General features: G+C 58.4%; 1 protein-coding gene across 4 annotated transcripts in view; it reads right to left on the bottom strand.

Annotated features, from left to right (window-relative positions):
* The window catches only part of GRID2IP (Grid2 interacting protein), a 53225-nt gene that overhangs the window by 26815 nt on the left and 7740 nt on the right, over nucleotides 1-18670 (bottom strand). For 2 of the 4 annotated variants that reach the window (XM_026103991.2, XM_026103989.2), the window contains exons 1-4: nucleotides 9638-9695; nucleotides 3755-4009; nucleotides 1799-1884; nucleotides 847-916 (exon numbers count right to left, since the gene is read on the bottom strand). In XM_026103991.2, coding sequence (XP_025959776.1) covers nucleotides 847-916; nucleotides 1799-1884; nucleotides 3755-4009; nucleotides 9638-9672 — 446 coding nt within the window. In that variant the 5' untranslated portion in view covers nucleotides 9673-9695. Of the gene's footprint in view, nucleotides 1-846; nucleotides 917-1798; nucleotides 1885-3754; nucleotides 4010-9637; nucleotides 9696-16205; nucleotides 16565-18670 lie in introns of those variants that run through there. The other 2 variants (XM_026103993.2, XM_064520022.1) reach the window with 2 other exon arrangements.

Below are 18670 nucleotides of genomic sequence, written 5' to 3' on the forward strand. Positions count from 1 at the left end.
AGGCCAGTCTCCTTGGAGAAAGGTATGAGCTGACCTGGGACAATGCCTGCCAAAACGCAGGCTCAGAGGATAATCTTCAAATAGGTCTCCTCTATTTTCTGGCAGTGCTGCATCAGCCAACAGTTTGCTGTATCAGCTGAAATCTGAGAACTTGGGCACTGACAGAAAAAGCATCAGATGTGTAACCTTTAAATATTCATCATTCTGTCTTATCATGTAGCCTGTTCTACCCTTTGCTCTTGTTTTTTTGTGCAGAAAGACCAACCTGAGAAAATAAGAGCTGCTGTCACTGTATCAGGTAGGTGCAGAACGAGCTCTGGTTTGATAGAATTTGATTATTTTTGTGGTGTGCAAATCATGTAGGGGAATATTAACTTCTAGGTGGAAATGTGATTGCCCGTGTGGTTTTAAGCTTAGGATCCCATTCCAGGAATGATCCACGGGTTGACTGGTACTCTGTTCCTTTCTCAAAAGAGCCCCAGCTATTTAACACACGGAACTAAGTGCACAGTGGCTTGAGTCAGGGTCTCCAGGTGGATTACAGTCAGTATACCCGTCATAGTATGTCATGCATTATACATGGCTATTTGCACTCTTAAGTAAAGGGAGGGAAAGGAAGAGCAGGGATGGAGGCTGAAATACTACTCTTAGAGCAGTTTTATGAGAGAATGTTAAAGGAGAGGCCTCTTTGGGACAAAAGTCCTCATGTACCTCAGTAGACAGCTCTGAAGGATATCCAATTCTCATCTCTTTTACTCAAGAGGGAACAAATGAACACAACCATGCTTGGCCACACTCTCCAGGACCCCCCATGAGCCATCTGGCACAGGTCATTTAGTCTCTTACCTCATGTCCAGACCATTGAGAAATAAGATTCGATCTCCAGCTTTGAGGGCAGCCTTCTCAGCTGGGCTTCCTAACGCACAGGGAATGAGAGAGGTGCTTTAGCTAACGGGTCCTTGTTTTCGGTGGTGGGATCTCAACTCTCCAGCTGCTTTGTGCCCAACCATGTCCCGGGAAGACCACTGAGGGAAGGCCACCACTGTAACTGGATTATCGGGGTGGGACAGGGCAGCTTCACTGGGGTCAGCAATGCCAGTGTCCAGTGTCTGTACGTTGGTGGCTCAGCAGGTGCAACATGGATCAGTATCTAGCTAGCTTACATTTCAAAACCAGATGTGATTTCAAACTATTCACTAAACACAGGCATTCTCCACCTTTTAAACATGAAATAGGGAGGGCATAAAGCCAAACTGAATTGTGCTGAAGATACTAATTATTCAAATCAGGAGACTCCATCACTGAGGTTCATAAAAGTCCATTTTGCTATTTTCCAGCAAACAGCAAGCACTTAAATTTAGAGTTCAGGCTACAGATACATAAGTATCTTTGAATCTTATGACTGTTCACTCAAACAGAAACGTCCTCCCCAGCATGCAAATTTAATTTCTCTATATTAATTAAAAGTGACTCAGATCTTGTCCAAGCGCAGCTGGCCCCTTGTTTCAGCACAGGACCTGCTGAAAGGGGCCTTGGCTCTAGGAAACGCTGCTCCCAAGGGAGTCACAAGAGAGACCTGGACTTTGTGTCACAGTGTGGGTACACGGTGCTGCTGTGCGTGGGGAAGATGCTCTGTGGGAAGAGGATTTTCCCCGGGAGAGGCCCTGCAGGCCGAGCCCCAGCCGCCGCTGGCCCCCTGGGCTCTGGCAGGGTCAGAACCTGCAGAGTTTGCACCCTAATTCTGGTCAGAGCAACGGGGCAAAGTCTAGTCTTGCCCTGTAAGGGCAGGTTTTCTCACCTGGCAGAACGGACTCAATCCACACTGGGGCATGTCCACGTAACGTGAAGCCAAAGCTTTTGTTGCCTTTATAAACTCGCACAGTTCTGCAGGTACAAAAGCAAACACAAAATCAAAACCCAATGTATATGTCGTTCTTGTTCCCTTCTCCAGCCTTCATCAAAGCCCCATTAGCCTGGATATCTCCAGAGTACCCACTAAATCCTTGATACTCCCTGGGACCCTGCAAGATCCCCTTTGATACAGGACTGGAGCGTCCTTCAGATGGGACCCCCAACGATGAGCCACCAGGCCTGCCCTGCCTGCAGGGAGACGGGGTCTGCGGAGGAAGGTGCGGGCGGGTTTGGTGGGGCCCCGCGGGCGGGCTGGCTGGCACACAGCCCCGAGCAGCAGCAAACGCTGAGTGCTGCAGAGACCACCGGTCCCTGGCTGGGGAACGGGGCCGGCCAAGCTCGTGCTGGTGCTTCCCGAACTCCTCCCCATCGCAGTAGGTATAACAGTCTTCACAAAGCTGCAATGCCACCGCGCTCCTGTGCCTTCTCCACTGACCCCTTCTTTCTGCCAATGGACTGACAAGGGGCAGGACCAGCACGGCAGAGCTAAATTTTGCAAACTAAAGCTTAACATGCATTAATGTGAGCGCTCCGGCACTGGGCAGAGAGAGGACTCTGGAGACAGGAAAAGACACAGATGTTTTAGGGGCAGAGCCTTTGAGCACTGACTCTTGCACTGCCTTGGAAATTGCTTTTTTAAGCAATTAATTAATGAATTCATAAAACCACAGTCCAGTCCTTCAAATCCAAAATGTTTTTAAAGTGAAGACATGGGATATAACACACATATTACACAGATAGACTAACATAAAAAAATATGTGTTTTAGGGGACTAATATTTATAAGGCTGATGAGAGAGAAATTAAATTCAGCTAGGAAATTTTGGAAGGAGTATTAGGAAATCTTCCTGCTGGGAGACTGATTGGAGCGGGGAGTTGTTCCCCACAGGGAACTGGGGGAAGTTAACATCACGGAGATCATTTACAGCGAGAAAGCCTGTTGTAGGGACCGATGCTGTGCTGGCACAGAGAGAGACTGGGTTGAAACTGAATGTTGGATAAGTCACGGCAAAAGCTATTCCATCTATGCTGTGAGAGACAGCAGAGATCCTCGCAGGAAGGTGCACTCGAGTTGAACATCCCTGGAGAGAGCAGATGGAGGCAGGGGAATAACCCGTGCTGTGCCCGTCCCTCCCTGGAGGATTCCCCAGCTGTGCGGACAAGCCCAAAGCTCGTCTATTTGTGAGACGGGGCTGGGAACGGCGCAGGAGCCCTGCTAATCGCGGAGAGCATGGCAGGGCTTTCCGCGTTGCAGGGCTGCTGAGGTCTGGCCACGCAGGCACAGGGAAATGGGTTAATCCCCCAGGCAGCGGGTTGTCCTGCCTTCCCCCCGCTGCTGTGTCCTCGGGCCCAGACGCCCGCCGAGGCAGCGCAGGATGCTGCAGCCTGCCCTGTGCCTGAGCGCCCTGCAGCCCCCGGCACGGCCGGCTGTCCCGCACCCCCCAGCACCCTGCATCCCTCCAGCATGGCCAGGCACCTGCATCCCTCCAGCATGGCCAGGCACCTGCATCCCACTCGGGATATCCTCTCGCAGCCAGGAGCCTGGGAGTGCTGGCTCTGCCCCACGCACGGCTCCTCACAGACAGCTTCACAACAGCGAGGGGGCAGAAAGGGTGGCCTGGGACGGGACTTTGGGTCCAAACTGGCCCAGCCTTCAAGAGGGAGAAGACTTTGCTCATCTTCCCCCAAAAGGGTTCCACCCGTTCTCATACCGAAGACACCCCCTCTGCTAGTGCCTCCCCCCTTTCCCCGGCATCTCCCCCGCCGCCATCCACCGAACATCCCCAGCCACGCAGACCAGACCCGGCCACCTCAGAGCCGAGGGCTTCCAGGAGAGGCGTTACCTGCGCGCAGCCCCCGAGGCCACATTGCTGGTGATCAGGGAGGTGGTTTTCCTCAGGCTCTTGCTGGCTTCCTCGTGGCTGCGGGGCACGGAGCTGGCGCGGGTGGACACGAGCAGCCGCTCCTGGTGGTCCTCGCTACGGCTGCGCCGCAGCCGGTTGCTGTGCTGCTCGCTCTTGGAGCGGCACAGTTTGCTGATCAGGCTCTGCGAAACGACCTCATCAAACCGCTGCCGGTGCTTCTTGGGGATGAAAATCCTGGCAAACATGACAAGGGAGGCAAGTGAGGAGCGGGGCTGAGGTGGCCGTGGCCCTGCAGCTCTGGGTCCAGCGGTACCTGGGAAAGCAAAGGTCAAAGCGGCCTCCGGCCCTTCTCGCACAAGCTCGGCCTCAGTCCTCCCCAGCGCCGCGAGCACCGGGGCCCGGGGCCACACGCTCCGGGGATGCCCGTCCCACGTCCAGGCCCCGTCGCAGTGCCGCCCCGTCCTTCTCGCAGCGCTGTTGGAGCGAGGAGGGTCTGACGCCCTCCGCCGCAGTGCCCGGGGCGGCGGGGTAGAGCCGGGGGACGCGCTGCAGCAGAGACCGACTCAAACAGCTCCGCTCCTCCTCGCCGTGCCGCCCATCCGGGACCCTTCAGCTGCCGGTCCTGGTACACTAATGACAAGTTTCAGCTCGAGTCCCAAATTAATTATTTCCCCCCGCGAATAGCTGCCTGGGCAGCTGGGACTGCGGGGGGAGACCCATGCTCCCGTGCAGCCTCCTCTGTTGCAGACCCACCCAGTTCGGTCCCTCAAGCTCTCCCAGCTCAAACTCCACCAGTTCGCCGCGGTGCTGGGGAGCCGCCGCGCTCCTCGCTGCTGCGCAGGGCTGTGTCTCTGAAGCAAGGCTCAGAGGAGGAACGATTTTTAAAGGTGATCAACCAGATGGCATTTGATTGTGACTATGTTCTGACAGCAAAACCAGCATGAGATCATCTCCCTTCCTCCAGGCGCTCTCCGTGTTCCTGATGTTCAGGTGTAGGGACACCCCCGCATGAACACCTGCACGCGCTGATGGTGCCGGACCGCCTCCCGCAAGGCGGTTCGTGCAGACCGGCCTCTGCGCCGGGACAGCCCGGGGCCCCCGAAACGCTGCTCCCCACCGCGTCCCCCAGCCCCTCTGCTGAGAGCCCTGTCCCCACCCCGGTGCTCATCGCTGGGGCTCCAGCCTTGGCTTTCACCAGCCTCCAACTCTGAAACACACTGTTACCGCGGTCCCCTGGTCTCCCTCTGGGGAGAGGTGACAAGACTGATGCCACAGTGACAAGGATGAGGACGGTAACATTGCACATGAGGAAAGATCACCAGGAACCTGCTCCTTTGGGAGCCACTTCCCCTCTGCCCCATCAGGAGCAGCTCTGCCAAGAACCAAGCAGCCCCCACCGGCCGCAGCAGCCCCTTAGAAAGCTCCTGTGATGCAGAGAAAGGGCACAGCGATTTCCCAGGACGGTGCTATCGGTTTCGCCATTGGTCTGTCCTGCGGGGTCCTGCTGCACGGACGGCAGGTTCGTGCCTCTGCTCGGAGGCAGCAGTCAGTCTGCTGCGGGAGACACGTCAGGGGAAGACACAGGCCCAGCCCAGGCCCAGCCGAGCCCCCTGGAGCAGACGAGCCCCCCTGGAGCTCCAGCGTCCCTTCGGCCGAGCCTGCTCCTGCCGTCACACCCCGTCCAGCCCGCGAGCGCAGATTGACCCTTCTCGGCCTTCGGCCACCCCCGTCTCAGAACAGCGGGTTGTGCCCCCACGTCCCCCTGCTGCCCCGGGCCACTGGGTGACATCCAAAACGCCCCAGGGAGCCTGGCGTGGGGGTCAGGTCCACCGCGACGGGCTGCCCTGGGGCCGCTGGCAGAACGGCTGGACCCCGGGGAGCAGCCCTGTCTCAGGCTTGCTGCAACGCGGGGAGATGCTCCTTATTCTCTCTCTTTTCTTTCCCTTCTGCCATTTGAACAGTGAAATGCCGACACCCCGTTCACCTCCTCCCACCCTTCCCGTTTGCACATTTGGGGGCTTCTTGAGAAACCGCTATCTCGTGGCGTTTCTATAGCAACTCGCCCCAGTGTACCCACACCGGCGTCTCGGTGTCACAGCTGCATTTGCTCATTAGACAGTACCGCCTCGCGAGGCGCGTTATTGTTCTTCCCTCGTCCTTAATGAAAACGCACTCCCTACATTAAGAAAAATCCTGACGCTTGCAGCGGAGGAGGGACGCGAGCGTCACTTCCAAACCGCCCGGGCATCGCGCGTCCCGCTCAGCGCTGGCACTAACTGACCAGGCTCCGAGCGGCCTCGGAGGGCCCTGACGAGGGGCTGCTGCTAACGAAGCGCGGCCGGCGAGGTCGGGGCTGCGCGCGGAGGCCGTTTCCTAGCCCAGGGCCTCGCTCCTCGCCGGCTGCCTCCAGGGGTGCTGGCGGCGGGCGAGCGGGAAGGAGCGTGTCGGCTCCAGGCAAAGCGTTCGGCGTCTGCTGCCTCCCCGCTGGAAACACGGGCCCCGGGGTCCTCCCCATCCTCCGGGCAGCTTCACCAGAGGAATGTGAAACTCAGAGCACGAGAAACTCAGAGCAGAAGAAAGGGGGATGCTCCAAATCCCAAGTCTACCCAGGACCATGACATCTCTATTTCCCTCCTAATGAAAGCCAGAGCTCAAAATAATAACTCATGCTCTAATGACGAATAGGAGCAGCCGGATCGCACGCAGTCCTGAGGCTGACATATGCTCATGTTAAGCATTTGGTGATAATTTAAAAAAAGTAACACGTTGGTACAATTCACAGTCAATTTGTGATGAAGCAACAAATAGAAAAGGGTGAAATCATGCTAATAAATACTTCACACAGCTGTAACCAGGCTCTGCGGGAACACGGGCTGTCGCGCCCCGTGGCAAGGGGAGGCAGGAGGAGGGAGCCGGCCCGCCCGGGGCACAGCACCGGCTCGGCCCCCGAAGCGGCACCGTGCGTCCCCCTCCCGCAAAGGAGATATCCAGGCAAAATGAGCACATTCTCCCTTAACTTCTCCTCTTGCAATCTGCACGGCTGGCCCACTTAGCCGAACGCAACGTAGCCTGCAGGCTAACAAAAACCAGGGCTGAGGAGCGAAGTACGGCTCGCTCAATAAAGAGGCACGGAGACCCGTTTGAAGTGTTTTGCTATAACTCGACTCAGCGCTAGCAGTCAGGAGGTGAGCTAGGTGACAGGTAAAAATAATCCTGTTAAAATATTTTCCTTCTGCAAAACCCTTTGCAGAGAATTTAATACCGAATGGATGAAAGCTGTGTGAAGGAAGGCATTTCCAGTTCGGAAGGAACCAGAGCTGGGAAGTCTGCAGTCGGAAATAAAGCCTCGACCCTGCGCAGACCTGGGGCCCCGAGGCGTCCCACGGCGCTGGGCAAGAGCTGTGCCAGGGTGGGCACAGGGTCCGGCACGGGGACCAGCACGGGGCGGAGGCGCAGCCGGCCGGCAGGGCTTGTGCCAGCCCCCTCCGCTCTGCAGCACGAACCTGCCCCTGCAAAACACACCACGCCGTCCCAGCTCCCCCAGGCACGCGGGTCTCAGGCTTCCCCACGGCAGAGCAGGACGGTGCATCGATCCCGGAGCAGAGCCCACAGCCGCCGTTGCAGGGAAGAGGCCCAGAAATCAGCCACCCAGCGCATCGGGCACCAGCGGATCGATGTGAAATCTCCGATGCCTTTTGGGCGATGCCCAAGCCTGAGTCGCAAACCCTGGCTGGGGCAAAGGCTGTCCGGATGCATCGGCTCTATTTGCACATATATAACACATCCCTTCGGATCAGGCGAAGACCCTGTGTTTCCGTAGCCCCACGGGCCACAGCCCGCCTCTGCTCCCCCGGCCGCAGCCCGGCAGGACGGTTCACTCGGGCTGCACCACTTGCCTGGGGCAGCTGGAAATCTCCAGGGACGGTTTTGTCTCCCTGTGCTCGGAGCCGTCCCTCCGAGCCCCGACGCCAGCCGATGCCCCGTGAGCCGCACGTGTTCACGTCTGCGCCTCTCCCTGGAGCCTGCTCGGAGGAGCCGAGGCGCAGGGGCTGGAGGGTCTCCTGGCCAAATCCAGACACATCTCCAGGCAAGGCCGGCCCCCAACCTCCTGCTCAGAGCGGGGTCAGCCATGACCCACTTGCTCAGGGTTTTGGCAGTCTGGGTCTCACAAACCTCCGCGTGGCCCCAGTCCCGGCATTTCTGCACCCAGCTAGCGGGCGCCGGGCCGGGCCGGGCGGGTGACGCAGCTCTCGCCCCAGCCAAACCTGCGCCTTCACTGCAGCCAAAAGCAGCCCCACGAAGGGCTTGGGTCTTTACCAGGAGTCACAGCCCCGGGTTTGGCAGCGTCGCACCCGGCTGCAGCCCCCAGCCCGGGCTGCTCCCTCGTAGGTCGCTGACTGGAGGACAGGACGGGACGGGACGGGACGGGACAGGAGGGGACGGGACAGGAGGTCCCACACCAGCTGCGGCCTTGCTGCAGCCCCTGCCTGGGGATGTGGGGTCCAGCACCAGCGTTAAACCCAGCAACAAGTGTGCCTGAAATGGAAATATTTCTCCTGCTCCCTTGGCTCCCCGTGGGAGTGCTCGGGAGCCGTTCAAGTACCGTCCTCTTGCCTTCTGCTTCCTCTCCCCTCCTCCTCCTCCCAGGCTCAGGTCAGCCCTGGCCTGTTCCCTGCTGGAAAGGGGCCGGCAAAGGGGTCCCCGGCACGGCGGGGTCCCTGCGCCTGCTCCCAGCCAGGCTGCTCGAGGAGTCCCGCCGAGCACCTGTGTCCTAACCCTCCTCCGTAACGGTGTCAGGACGCTTTATTTAACAGGGCTCAGACACCGTCCTCCAGCACGGACGCGAATTCAGGGCATTTTCCAGGCCATGAAAAGCCCTAGAGGGCTGCAAACTGCTTCGCCTTCAGGGCCCCCCTTGCGAACCGCCCCGTCAGGGACGGCAGCACCCTCACACGGGGCAGCGCGTCCTGGCCCTGCGCGCAGGGCCGGGAAACGGGAAACGCGCCCGGCCGAAGCCACATCCATCTGGGTCCGGCATGGCCCGGCCCGGCACGGCCCCTCGGTGCTGGTCTCCGCTGCTGCAAAGTTCAGCTCAGCAGAGGACGTTTAGCAGCACATCTCGGTCTTTGTCACAGTCACTATTTTTAAAACTCACAGGCAGGTAATTAGCAGTTTGTCTGTTAATGGATATTCTTATTTCTCCAGCTCACACTTGCTGACAAGATCCTCCCTCCCTCGCCAGCAGCCCTGCACCCACTGCAGCAACCGGGAAAAGCACCCTGCAAAGCGCCCGCTTCCCGCAGCGGGGGCCGCGGCCACGGGGACGGTCCCGCTCTCAGCCCGGCCCCGCTGCCCTCCGTGGTCCGCCGGGCCCTCCCCGAGTGCCGCACCGCGCTTCGGGGACGGACGGCTGCTCCAGGCGAGCCCAGGCCTGGGACGGCCTCTGCATTGCGCGGCACCGGGGGTCCCACCCCATCGCACCCCCAAAGCCCCTCTCCTCCCTGCTCACCCCCTTCGATAGCTGTGGGTTACGGTCACGGAGCCGAAACGGACCCAGCCCCAGCAACCGTCACCCCCAATTTTTGCTAGTTTAGCTCGACTCCTGCCAACTTCTCGGCGCGTTGCTGCGGTGGGGAACGGCGTTCCCGGCACGGGCACGTCGGAGCAGGCAGACAAAGTCTCCTCTCCCGGCTGCGCCGCGCGATGCAGGGAAGCAGCTCGGGGGTGAGAGGAGCCGCCGGGGAGAGCAGCCCACGCTGTGAGTGGGCTGCACCCGCCAGCCGCCTGTGCCGGAGAGCATGAGCCATCCTCACCACATCTATCATCATGCACCACACACGGAGAGGGAGATCAGAGACATACCGAAAATGCCGAGAGAAGCTCCGGTCCTTTCCCATTTGGAGGGGTGCGGTACGAACAAAAGGGAGATGCTTCAGCTCCTCATGCAGATGAGGCTCAGCCTCGGCTCACGCCCACGACGCGGCCGGATCCAACGACGGAGCCGCGCGCCAGCCGGTGCCCCCCTGCCACTTCACACCCCCGCGGTGCACGGGGACGCGGCCAGATGGACCCGCTTGCCGGCAAACTCTACCTGGGCCGGCTCCCCGCCGCCCCGTCACGCTTGCCCTTCGTCTAGCGCTCTGTCCCAGGGCTGAGGGTTTACCATGCAGCGCGTTCCTCCTTCCTTTCAATCAAACCTGCTTTAATGTCTGCTTTGTTTTCTCTTTTCCCAGCGCCTGGAGAGATGCACCGGCGTGTCCCCCAAAACTCAGCTCACAAGCCTTTCGCTGTCTCTAAAACTGCCGTCCCTGTAATTTCCAGCCAGACCTATCTCGTAGCATTGCTGCGCAGAAAGGAGGGCACGGATCCCGCGAACTCCGGAGGGATGCCTCGGCGCCGCTAATTAGTTGACTTCTAAAGTGCTTCTGTTTAAATTACACGCTGCTGTGATGGGTGAGAAATCTTAAAGGAAAACAGCAACCACACTGCACGGATTGCTTCGCTTCCAGTTCAGCGGCTGGTGAGCTCTTGCCGGCTGGCGGCAGTTTGGGCTGCAGCCTGGAGCGCGGGTCCGGACCTCTCCCGGAGTCTGCCTCCAACCCGCTCCCGGCCCTCAGCACCGGCTGCGGGTCTGGCTGAGTCCAGGATCCTGGGAGCTCTTCTGGCCTCTTCGGTGCCCGCACGAGGCCGCAGCGGGCGCCCAGTGCCCCCGAGCTCCCGCGCCGCGTCTCCGGCAGCTCCCGGGCTGCCCCGGCTTCTCCTCCATGTCCCGGGGCCGGAGCAGGAGCAGGCCTCACTTGAGCGAAGCCGTGAGCGCAAACCTTCGCTGCTCGGCGCCTCGGAGCATCACTTGCCCCCGGGTACCACAGCAGCTCGGCGCGCTTTGCACCCACTGCTTGGCGCAGGTGGTAGGCGAGGGGCCAAGGCAGGGAGCCTGCCGCAATCATTCGGACAAAGAGCAGGAGCAGGACTGAACCCCGGTCTAGAGACTCTGAACAGGCGACAGGGCTTAAGGCTAGGGCTGCACAGACCTGCGCGGCTCCTGGCATGATGCACCTTACTTACACACAACGGGAAAAATACTGTAATTCCAGAAATTCCTAATACAGCCCCAAGCTGTAAAATTCTGCACCATGAATACCAGCTCCTCGAGCCTTTTCTGCAGAGGTGGAAAGTAAAAATCATTAGGGCTAGAGGACAAAAAAAACTTTAATTTAAATAATGCCATCTCTAAACAGAGCACTTGTACTTGATAAGGAGGACGTGGAGCTTTCCAGAGCTGCCAACGTAAGGCATGATCTGTGGGACCAGAGGAAGGAAAAATGAAAAATGTATGTTTAGCACTGAAGCAACGAGCAAAGACCTGACCTTGAGTCTGTCAGTTGTGCAGAAAAACACATCCCAGGGTGGATTAAAACACTAAACTACATTTGGATTATATCGACGTCGTGCTGTATAAACAGCTACCAGTCTGGAAAAACACTTCTGCCCCAATAGTATACTGCAATGCTAAAATTCACATACTTTTGCAATGGAAAAGTCTTCCCCTGTTTTACCCATATAACAAGACTTTCGGTTATTAAATTGCACAGATTTTCTCAAGCCTAATGTGCTTTTTCTTGTCCGGATTTCTCTACCGATTCTTAGCAGACTTCAGCCGGGCTCCTGACTCATCCCACAGTGCAATGGTGGCCTCCAGGAGCGGCAGGGGACAGTTAGGGGCATAAAAAACAAATCAAATCCCTCTTTATTGGGATTAAAAACATACGAGGGTTTCTAAGAGTCTTGGATTTTGCTAACTAGCTTTCAATCTGGACTCACCAATATCCACAAAATCTTCCTTTCTCGCACCCAGCGCTCCGGGTCACCCCGCGGGAGGGCTGCTCCGAGCCCTGTGCGTACGTGTGTTTGCAGTCCCTGCGCCGGACTCCAGCCACCAACAGCAACCACACGACACGGGGACACACGGGCCTCTCTGGAAGGGTGCTACACGAGAAGGATTTGCAAATGGAAATTACTACTCCAGCTTCTGTAGCAAGCGCAGAACTGTAATTTTCAGACAATGGATTTTTTTTGTGTACACAAGACTATTATCCCCCGTAATGGAAGGCTCAATAATTATTCATTTGGCCACAGATGTTTTGCAGATGTGACCCGTTATTATCATTAAATAGAAATGAAGGCCCTTTTCCACCTGAGAACGGCCGACTTGGGGCTGTGATGGCTGCATGCGGGGAGGGGAACTCCCCCGGCCCTTCGCGGCCTCCCCTGCTCCTCCTTGGGGACAAACCCCGAGCGCTGACGCCCCTCCGTGTGCAGAGTCCCCCGTCCACGCTCTCCCGCGCTGCGCTGCCCCGGGCTCAGATGACTATCGATTCCTTATCTCGTCCCCGAGCAAAAGGCCGCTGAGAGCTTCCCCGGAGCCAGCACCCGGTTCGCGCTCGAAGGGGGTGACCTTCCCTTTTAACAGACGGGTCCCTGGGGCACTCGCGTGTCGCCGCAGGCTCTCCCCAGCCCAGCAGGACGGAGGGGAGGTCCGCGGCTGGCAGCGTCGCTCCGTCACGGGCAACGGTGTCACCTTCGCCCAGGCGACGCAATCCGAGAGCCGATGGCTCGGTCCTTCCGCCGGAGAGGACTGGCAGCCTGGCGCCGGAGCTGCCGAGGACCTGGAAATATTTCTTCTGGAGACAAGAGAAACCCCCAGAAGGGCTGTTTTCCGCAGCCTCCATCCTCAGTGGCATCAGCCAGCGGGTATTCAGTGACGGTGGCCAGGCCGTGGGAGCAAATGCCTGCTCACCGCGGAGCCGAGCCCCACAGACCGGCACTCGTGCCGCTAGCGCCAGCGCGGGCCACCTCGCCCCGAGCAGCAGCCCCGAGCAGCGGCCCCTCGCCGGGATCGTGCATGCAGACAACCTGCTGGGACTTCCCCTCCGCAGGCCACAGCAACCCGGCGCCGGAGAAGATGCGTCCGATCCATGGTGCAATGAGTCCTCGGGAGCCAGCAGCACGCGGGGACCATGCCAGAGCCCCCGGCACTGATCGCGGCCAGCTGCCGGCAGGATGCTGCTGGGAAAGGCCACGGCGCCGGAGCGGAGAGCCCGGCGAGCCCCATGCCACCGGGGCTTGCGATGCCCACAGCCGGCCCGATGCTGGCGGGTGGGCGGCTGTGCGGGGGAACACAGGGCCCGCAGGCAGCTCCCACGCACTGAAGGCCCAGCACCTTCCTCAGCACCATCTGCAGCTCCGTCTGTCCAGGCTCCTGCCGCGCCGCTGCTCCGTGCCCCCGGCTCGCGGGGCACAGGGGCTGCCGGGCACGCCGAGGCTCGCTCCTCCTCCGTCCCGCGTCTTGGGGAGGCTTTTAAAGCAGCAGAAAGTGAGCAAGAGAAACGGCGGCTGACCAGCAGTGCTCGGCGCTCACTGTGTGCCAGGGCAGACCCTGCCCACGACGGCAGCCTAACGGAAGCCCGTCCTCCGGGATGCCTCCGCATTGCGTCGCCTCGCAGGGGACCGTGGCAGCATCTGGAGTCTGAGGTCAGAGACCAGACCTGGTCAAATCCAACCCCAAACGTGGAATTAAACACAGCTCCAGGTCCCAGGCCCCTGGCACCCCAAAGGGTACCGGTAGGAGACGTCGGCACCGCACAGCAAGCCCGGCCCTGCCGCGCTCGGGTGATGCCCAGGCGGCTGTTGCTCCCCAAAGATGGTTCCTGCGGCAGCAGGGGGGAGCCCGGAGGCTCCTCTAAGTGACGTCGGGCAGGAGCATCCCCAGGGCCTCCCTGCCTTGGCGCTGGTCGCTGTCACAGGCTCGCTCCAGGACTGCTGCCACATCGCTCAGTGTGCACGTGCCCCGCGGGCGAGCTCGAGCACCGGGGCCCTGCGGGAAGCCGGGGAGCTGGGGGCTGAGGTTTCCAGCGGGCTGGGGCACGTTCCTCTCCCAGGAGCCGGTCTGAGCGCCGGCACTGCAGCAGCCGAGACCTCTGCCAGGCCTTTGCCCCGGGCTCAGGCCACTGCGGGAGGCCTCGGAGCAGAGCGCGCTTTGCTGTGCATGTTTCTTCTGCCTCCGGACATTCAACGTTAAATCAGTTCCTGGGACACTGGGATTTTTGTCACAAGCTTCTGCAGGATCGGGATTGCTCACCCACTGTAGCACTGCTGCGTTATCCCGCCGTGTCTGCCGGTGCGCATCCCGCCGTTATTTCCTGCAGCCCGAGCGGCAGGGCAGCCCCGCTGCTCGCGAGCCTCGGAACGGCACCGCCGCTGCCGCCGGCCGGGGACACGCACGCGGCTCAGCGCACCGTCCGCCACCGCCACCTCGGCTGAGCTCTTTGGTCGGGGAACACCAAGCAAGAGTCAGTTTTGTGTGTTTCATTCAAGAAAGCCAGAAAACACACAGACCGAATAACTTCTTTCCAAAATAAAAGTTGCAAATCGGTTTTAATATGCAGCTGTGCGATGCTGATATAATCTGCATGATAGTAGTTTGATTTCTCAAAACAAATTAATCTCTTAATAGGAGATTTTGCACTAGGGTATTTTGGTCATGACCTATTTGAACTCAACCCGAATAAAAGGGACTCCACTCCCACTTACTGTCACTCTTCCTATCTGGTGGCAGATTTTTTTTCTGCTGCCCTAATTCCTCTTTTTGGGCAGTTTAACATATGTCCAGCTAGAAGATTAGTGATTTTTTTTGAGGGAAACAAACAAGAAGCTGCTTTTCCTCCATTATCTTCCTACTCTCCCCACAATTTCACACAGTATCTGCACGGATTGCAAGACAGGAGCACATTGTTAGTCTGAAGTTTTAAATGCCATATAAATCAGCAACAAGAATGACGCAGATTCAGTGGGGATATTGTCTGCATCTCCGACAAGCTGTATTTTCACACAAAAAGAGAAGGAAAGCTTTCCCCCAGTCTTGGAGGAGCAGATAAGTGGGGAGGGGGAGGCAAGCACAGAAACAGCACAATGTATAATATACAAATCCTGATGGCTAAAATGAAATTTCTTATCCAGCGACTCTCACAGATGGCTGGGGTATTTTAATACAGGAACATGCCAAGCAATTTTATTGCCATGAAAAACAACCTGAGAAAAATAGATTGTGTCTGGACCATTATTAAAATGAACTCAATGGCATTTCGTCAGCTATCAGAGAACCCCTGATAGGCAGCGGGTTTATCTTCGCCAGGGATCAAAAGCGACTGCAATCAGAAACGCTCATGCCTCAGCCTGTGCCCGGAACGGCACCCAGGATAACCCAGTGCAGATTTTACTCAGTGCTTTGTTTCCCCCACACAAGCAGAGGCTGTTTAAAAGGCAAATAGACCATAAACAAAGAAGGAAAGTAAGGAACTACTGCACTGTATTCTCCCTGCAGCAGAATAAAGGACAACAGGATGACTTAAAGAAGATACATGATGATATATAATAATCTAGACAACACGAGAGTTATCAGCTAATGAATTAATACGCGCAGGGTGCGGATCCGGTGCATTCCCGAGCGCACACGCACCCAACTACCCAAATTCAGGTTAATGGGACGACGTCTGCTTAAGCACGGCATCAACACTGCTGTTTTATACACAAGCTTTTACAACACCGAAGGTCAACAGGGAGAAAGGGGATCTGCATTTCCATCACTCCAGTGCAAACAGATGTTTCCAAACCGAAACGCTGCAGCTGGCCGCCTGTGCGAAGCCGGCGGCACGGAGCGCGGCACAGAGCGCGGCACGGAGCGCGGCACGGCACTGCTGGCGCTGCCGCCAGCACCGGGGAAACGCAAACCGCAAGCCGCAGACCACGGGCACGGCGGCAAGTCCCTGGCGCTTCAGCAGTGCTGAAGCCCTGAAAAAGGGAGGTGAGGAAGCCCGTTTGCAATGCCCAGCTCCGAGGGTGACTCCGTCCCCCAAAGCGGGGGGAAGCACGCTCAGCGTACCCTCAGTGCCGGCACAGCGCAGCGTCTGTGCTGAAACCAGCCCTGCCCTGGTCTGAAATCAACTCAGAAATAAGGGAAGGGCTGAGAGGCGCCCACACCTCAGGGATGCTGAACTGCCCCAAACAACACAGCCCCCCCCCGGGCTCCGGGGGCCTGGCCCCGCTCCGCAGCCCCCCGGGCGGGCGGCACCACCGCGCAGCAGCCGAGGGGAAAGCTGCTCTCCTGGGATGAGACCAGGCTCCGACATTTACAGGTGACGGAGGAACACCCAAAAAGAGGCTTCCCTCTCTCCCCCGCCCGGCAGAGCTGCGATGCGCTGAGTCTCTGACGATAGCGGCTCCCGTGCAATAAGGACGCTAAGAGTTAATTAACTTTTAGCACATCTAGTTTTTGCAGTGCCTGGGGTTGCTCGACTGAAGAATTAAGCTGCTTTAAAAGCATTCCCATCCCAGCCCCCCTCGGGTGCCCAGGAAGGGTCTGTTCGTTACTTACCCGAGACAGCTCATCTTTCCCTCTCGCTGCTGTATTTCATCATTCCTGAGCAAAACTACAGTTGTGCACTTCTGCTACACGCACCAGCCATATGGGCAGGGGATCGGCGCGCAGGGAGGAACTGGCGCAGCACGTGCATTATCCCTGCTATCCACAACCACACGGATGAAGAAAATGTCAGCAAATTAAAATCTGCAGGAGCTTAATTCTGGACAAATGGGATGAAATCCATTTGAGCTAAAAAGAAAAAAAAGAAAACTCAAACAGAAACTCAGCCCTAGGACAGACAGCAGGAAGAGAGGCGCCTGCAGCCCCTGCGTCTCTGCAGAAAGGCGATTTCTGTGCTCGGTCTGGGGGTCTTGGGTTACGCCGTGACCCAGCACCGCGCGGGAACACATCGGCTCCCCGGGGGGAGCCTGGGGACGGGGCCCCGCAGAGGCACCACCGGAGCAGGAGGGCTGGCAGCAGCAGCAGCGTCCCAAAAATAAATAGAGCCGGTGCAGAGGGCAGATCCAATCAGGCTGGAGCGAGGGCTCGCAGCATAGCGGGGATTTACTTGCGCTGCACAGCGCGCGCCGGAGCGAGCTGCACCGCGGCCAGGGCTGCAGCGGGAGGGGAGCGGGCCCGCGCCACGGCGGGCCGGGGGTACCCGCGGTGCTGAGCCACCCGCGCGCCAGCCCGCCTGCCCCGGCAGCACGGGAGGGAACCGTGGGAGACCTCGTCCCCAGTGCCCAAGGGTCACGGAGCCCCAGTGCCCGGGTGAGGGGAAGAGCCATCACCCCACCACTAGCGGCTGCTGGGAAGGGGCTCACCCAGCCCCCCTTGGCGGGTTTTCTCCTGGTTTTGCAGGGTGAGAAGGCATCAGAAAGCCCTGAAACCCCTTGGAGTACAGGTCTGTGGGACTCCCACGGCACCGTAGCAGCTCAGGGAACTGCCAGGCCTGGATGCAGCACTGGGAAGAAACTGGGATGCAGCGTTACTGCAAGGGGCTGACTGCTCTGCCGGTCGGGTTGGCCGGGGGGACCGAACTGCTGCTGAGGCCGGGGAGGGGGCCGGGGCGGCAGGTCTTGTGCTTCCAGGCAGAGCCTCCTCGGTCTCACCGCATCCCTATCCACCAAAATAATTCAGGTCTGTAGCTATCAGAGGGAAACGGCCCTTGGAGAATTCCCGTGCCCGGGAGCTGAGCACCGGGCTGCTGTCATGGGGAGGAGGGTGCCCCGTGCCCAGCCTGGGCCGCGCGGGGGGCTCTGCTACGGGCCCTTCCCATGGCCCCCACCCCTTCAGCAGCCCAGAGAGGCGGTCGGGCACCCGAGGGAGAGCTCAGCAGCACCGGTGGGGAAGGACATCCAGCCTCATGGTTATTCAGGCTTCTCATCACGGGAAGACCTTTCCCCCCGGATTGTAACCACCGCCTCTGTTGTCCACAGTCAAGGAACAGCCGTCAGCAGGTGACAAACCTCCGCAACGTGAGCCAAAGGACGTCCCTTCCAGAGGACGTTTGCTGAATTAGCTCAAATTAGCTTGGTTTGTCCAAGTCATATTCAAGGGATGCCGATGCCACCGAGCTCGTCCCTGTGAGAGCCCCGGGCAGGCACGACAGGGCCCAAGGGCTACGCCGGCCGCTCAGAGCCAACCCCCCAGGTCATCTGTGGTACCTTAACCCCGAGTGTGAGACCGTTTGGGTCCTGTCACTCGATTTAGATCCTTTCTTAACAAAAAAAAGCAGAAAACCAAACAAACCGTCTCCAGCCATGTGGAAATAGCTCCAACGAATCTAGAGCATCCCGTACACCTAGAGTGCACTGTGGCCTCTCACCACCTTTCAGAGTTATTAAAAGCATTAAAAGCGCTTGCTCCGTAGCAAACCTGTTCAGTGACAAACTCCAGCACAAGCAGCTCGTATTATGCAGCAGCAGCAAACACAGAGCTGCTCACACTTCCCACAAACACAGCCTCAGCTAGGAAACCTGGTTTCTAAAGCAACTTTTTTCTCTTGAATTCATTTCATTAAGATTAGACGGTAAATCTTTTCCCTAAGCTAAATATTTCATTTCCATTAAACCGAGATTAGCTGCCTGATTTACTGAGCATCTTACCCCAGCCTCAACGTTAACCTTTCACACTGGGGCAGGGGGATGATTATGGGGGTTTATTCAGTTATTTCCCGAACCAGAAGAGCCACAGCTGGAAGCCGCCCTGACAGCTGGGATGTTCCGGGAGCCGAGTGCCGACGAGCGGGCGCTGTCTCGGAGCTCCCAGGGAAGGCAGCCGGCAGCTCCGGCAGCGGCGGGGCTGCCCACTGCTCTCCCCCACCTTGCCTACGGGGGTCTTCGGGACGGAGACCTCCCACGAGGAAAACCAGCTGTGCCCCACGCAAAGGGTGTTGGGTCCAGATGGAATAAGCACACGAAAATTTAGCAGCTTATTTAAATCCCCTCTGTGGGAAAAAAATCCCATATAATTTC

The sequence above is a fragment of the Dromaius novaehollandiae genome, chromosome 14, assembly GCF_036370855.1.
Source record: "Dromaius novaehollandiae isolate bDroNov1 chromosome 14, bDroNov1.hap1, whole genome shotgun sequence".
NCBI lineage: Eukaryota > Metazoa > Chordata > Aves > Casuariiformes > Dromaiidae > Dromaius > Dromaius novaehollandiae.